This window comes from Lonchura striata, chromosome 31 (genome assembly GCF_050655825.1).
Source record: "Lonchura striata isolate lonStrDom1 chromosome 31, ASM5065582v1, whole genome shotgun sequence".
NCBI classification, from domain to species: domain Eukaryota; kingdom Metazoa; phylum Chordata; class Aves; order Passeriformes; family Estrildidae; genus Lonchura; species Lonchura striata.
In genome coordinates, this window is record NC_140733.1 from 4,585,723 (window position 1) to 4,590,047 (window position 4,325).

The following is a 4,325-nucleotide window of genomic DNA, read 5'->3' on the forward strand; positions in this document are numbered from 1 at the left end:
GGGCTGCTCCCAGCTCCAGACCAGCCTGGGCACAGCTCCAGAGGACACTTCCCAAAGAAGGTAAGCCTGGGATTGCTGTAAAGATCAGGAGTTTTCCTGAGAGTGTTTTCAATTTCCGGCTTGGAGAAGGATGGGAAAGTTGGGGTGATGACAAAAACTGTTTTGCTTTTTATACATTTTTCATATATCCATAGGTCTGTAAATTGGTGTGATATAGTTATAAATCTAGAATCCTTACATAACTCTATTAAACTCTTAATTAGCTCTATTAAACTACAAATTTGTACTTATATAACTGTAATCCTTAGCTGTGTCTAGTATGTTTTCTACCTATCTCTTGGATTTTACTAGAATAAGTTGATTGTCTAAATATATTCCTGAAATACTGTATAGTCTTATTATGAGGAAGAAGGCCTACAAGAAGAGCATTTTAGGTTTTGACCAGAATGTGAGCAGTCACAACAAGAAGTGAAGGCAAAGAAGCCTTTAGACCTACTCCAATGGATTGAGCCAGGGTTATGTAACTGGGGCAACTGAATCTCCTATTGAATGTTCCTGTTAAATATGCTAATTAATTAACCTCAATGAATTGTTGAAATCAGGGGCTGGGTGTGCCCCTGGGCTACCTGGAATCTTCCAATAAAAGTCTGGTTTTTACTGGCTAACACTGTTGCAAGGATTCTTTTCTTTCTCTTTTGATTATAGACACCAGAAGAATAAGAGAAGCAGAACGGGAATCGTAATCCCAGAATGACAGAACATTCTGAGTTGAAAGGATCATCAAAGGAATGTTTGGACATGTACAGGGACTCCAGAACTGTGACTTTGGGTGGTCAGTCTCTCTGCTGGGAGCCTCCCAAAGGGCCTTCAGCCACTCCTCAGCCCTGGGCAGCAGCAGCATCACCTCTGCAGGGCCCAGCAGGGCTCTCCTGAGCTGCCCTTGCCCAGCTGCACACAGAGCCTGCCCCAGCCAGGGCCCTGCACACAGGCAGGTTTCTGTAGGGCCGGGCCAAGGGCACACAGGGTGGGATGGGCTCTGTGAGCACTGGCAGGGACAAGGCACCTCTCAGGAGGGGATGTCCAGGCCCAGGGAGATGCTCTGGGAAGCAGAGGGGGCTGAACAGAGCAGTGCTGGGGAACAAGCCCATCCAGCCCCTCACCTGCTCTCAGCCACAGGGAATCCTTTGCCTCTCACATCTCTCAGTGTAAAAATCTGAGTGCAGCAGGAATGCTGGGGATTTCTGACCTCAGAGAGCCAGGAATGATGTGTGGGTAGGAAAACAATTCCTTAAACCAGCTCCTGCCATTTGTTAGACCTGGAAGTGCAGATGCTAGCAAGCTTTTCTGCAGTAAAAGAAACTTCTGTGAAAATTCCTGAATATCCAGCCTTGTTCCTCTGCCACATGGCCACAAACCAAGGGCAGTGGGGCAGGGATGGCTCCTCGAGAGCCCCCATGCACAGGCCTGGCTGCTCCTGGCACACTCAGCCAGCACAACTGGAGCTCAGGCAGGGACCTGGGTGAAGGTTTTCCCAGAGCAGGAACAAGGGTGGGTGAGTCCCAGCAGGACAAGCTGCAGGGAAAGGCCCAGGTTTGGCTCCAACCAGCCTCTCCTGACTTGTCCCTGTCCTTTCTCCATGAACAGGTGCTCATGTGCAGCCACAGCAAATGTCCAACAGCAGCTCCATCAGCCACTTCCTCCTGCTGGCACTGGCAGACACGCGGCAGCTGCAGCTCCTGCACTTCTGCCTCTTCCTGGGCATCTCCCTGGCTGCCCTCCTGGGCAACGGCCTCATCATCAGCGCCGTAGCCTGCGGCCACCACCTGCACACGCCCATGTTCTTCTTCCTGCTTAACCTGGCCCTCAGCGACCTGGGCTCCATCTACACCACTGTCCCCAAAGCCATGCACAATTCCCTCTGGGACACCACCACAATCTCCTACACAGGATGTGCTGCACAGCTCTTTTTCCTTCTGATCTTCATCTCAGCAGAGTATTTCCTGCTGACCATCATGTGCTACGACCGCTACGTGTCCATCTGCAAACCCTTGCACTACGGGACCCTCCTGGGCAGCAGAGCTTGTGCCCACATGGCAGCAGCTGCCTGGGCCGGTGCCTTTCTCAATGCTCTCATGCTCACAGCCAATACATTTTCCCTGCCCCTGTGCCAGGGCAATGACCTGGGCCAGTTCTTCTGTGAGGTTCCCCAGATCCTCAAGCTCTCCTGCTCCAAATCCTACCTCAGGGAACATTGGGTTCCTGTGGTTACTGTCAGTTTATCGTTGTGTTGTTTTCTGTTCATTGTTTTCTCCTATGTGCAGATATTCAGGGCTGTGCTGAGGATCCCCTCAGAGCAAGGACGGCACAAAGCCTTTTCCACCTGCCTCCCTCACCTGGCTGTGGTCTCTCTGTTCCTTAGCACTGCCACATTTGCCTACCTGAAGCCCCCCTCCATCTTCTCCCCATCCCTGGATCTGGCCCTGTCAGTTCTGTACTCGGTGGTGCCTCCAGCCCTGAACCCCCTCATCTACAGCCTGAGGAACCAGGAGCTCAAGGCTGCACTGTGGAGACTGATGACTGGATGCTTCCAGGGACATTAAACTCCTGGCCAATTTCTGCAAATCACTTGTAATAAAAGTCATCTTTGATACTTCTTGTTCTTTTCCATTTGGAGGTTCTTTTTCTTTGTTTTACATTTTACTGTTGTCCACAAAGAAATGTCATTGTTTGGGCCATTTCTCATTTTGTTCACCTCCACCTTCCCTGTGGCCACAGACTGTGTCAATGAGGGGCTGTGCTCTTGGCGGTTTTAAAGGAGCTAAATGATGTCCAATCAGAGTTTTCTTCGGAGATGCCCCTTTTGTTGCCCTTCTCTGGAGCTGCAGCAGCAATGTCTCTATGCAGAGCAGGGGGCAGTTGTGTGCTGGCACAGCTGCTCTGGTCCTGCTGGCCACATCATTCCTGATCCAGGCCAGGAGCCATTGGCCTTCTTGGCCACCTAGGCACACTGCTGGCTCATGTCCAGCCTGCTGTCCATCAGTCCCTGCAGGTCCCTTTCTGCCTGGCTGCTGTCCAGCCCCTCTGTCCCCAGTCTGTAGCGCTGCAGGGGTTGTTGGATTTGGGCCCTGGATCCAGCCTGTCCAGGGCCCTGTGCAGAGCCCTCCTACCCTCCACTAGATCAACATTCACATCCAGCCTGGTGTCATCTGCAAAATTGTCCTTGATTCCATGGTGGGCCCCAAAATGTGACAATGGACTCCTTGGTTCCATGGGGCACCACAGTGTCACAATGTTCTCTTTGGTGCCGCAGTTTCACAGTGGCCCCTTGGTTCCATGGGACCCCAGGGTGAGGGATGAGTAGGCTCCTCTGCACGGTTGTGGTGTAGGGAGGCAGAGATCTCTGAAGCTTGCTCTTGGGGGAAGAGATTTATTGGAGAATTCAGGGATGCCCAAGCCTCATGCTCTCAGGCGTAGCACGTGGCTGGGCTTAGGAGGACGGGGGAGGGGAGAGAGAAACGGAGGGTTTAGGAGAGGGGAAGCCCCAGGGAGGGAGGAAGTCCAAGAGGGGAGGAGAGGGCCAAGAGAGGAGAGGGCCAAGAGAGGGAGGAAGTCCAAGAGGCCGGATGGCCGCTCGGAGCCCCCTTTTCAGGGGTTCCTAGGTGGGCTGGGACAAGGCATGGGCCAATGGGGTTACAGACTCTGTTTTAGGGGCAGGTACAGAGGTGCGGGATGAACCACAATCTCTTGCGGGGTGGGATGGAAGAGTCCATTTCACTCCATGATTCATCCAAGGGTAGAAGTGACATCCGGCTAGCTAAAATAACAATCGTATCTATCTATCCTCTGCAACAATTGCCCCTTTTCGTTAAACTTTTGAAAAGGTAAATACAGACTTAATTACTATTTTTGCACAACTTGGGGTATATAACATATTGGTACTGAAACTATACTTATTACTCTTAAAACAATCAAGCTTACTCTACAGAGTTCCTTCAGCCAAGATGCAGAGCTCAAACCTCCAGATAAACTGTTTAGCTAGATTATTAATTGAAATTGAGGTGGCATTTATTTCTTTACTGATTGAGCATTTTAACCTTTTGACTGCTTTAGTCTAATGGAAGAATTTAACTGAGGTAGTGTTATTAAAATCTTTTGAGGAAGGTTCTATAATTGACTAGGCTGAAAAAGTCTATTAGAGCTTTGTATCAGTTAGAGATATGGTATCAGAGCTTGCAGTCTTGGCCAGAGTTACCCAGGCATTTGTCTTTGGTTAACCTATAGGTGAAACTTCAATACAAAAATTTGAAATAAGAGAACAAATGTAA

At 50.1% G+C, this 4,325-nt stretch overlaps 1 protein-coding gene across 1 annotated transcript; it reads left to right on the forward strand.

The window, feature by feature from the left end:
- LOC146764774 (olfactory receptor 14A16-like) lies at positions 1 to 3,330 on the forward strand. The gene has a single exon (XM_085563829.1). It carries the CDS (start codon positions 1,668 to 1,670, stop codon positions 2,598 to 2,600), a length of 933 nt encoding a protein of 310 aa, XP_085419955.1. The 5' UTR covers positions 1 to 1,667; the 3' UTR covers positions 2,601 to 3,330.
- Positions 3,331 to 4,325: the final 995 nt, after the last annotated feature.

Excerpts from the sequence above, each read along its gene's own strand:
- LOC146764774 (XM_085563829.1), top strand. The coding sequence starts at position 1,668 with ATGTCCAACAGCAGCTCCATCAGCCACTTCCTCCTGCTGGCACTGGCA.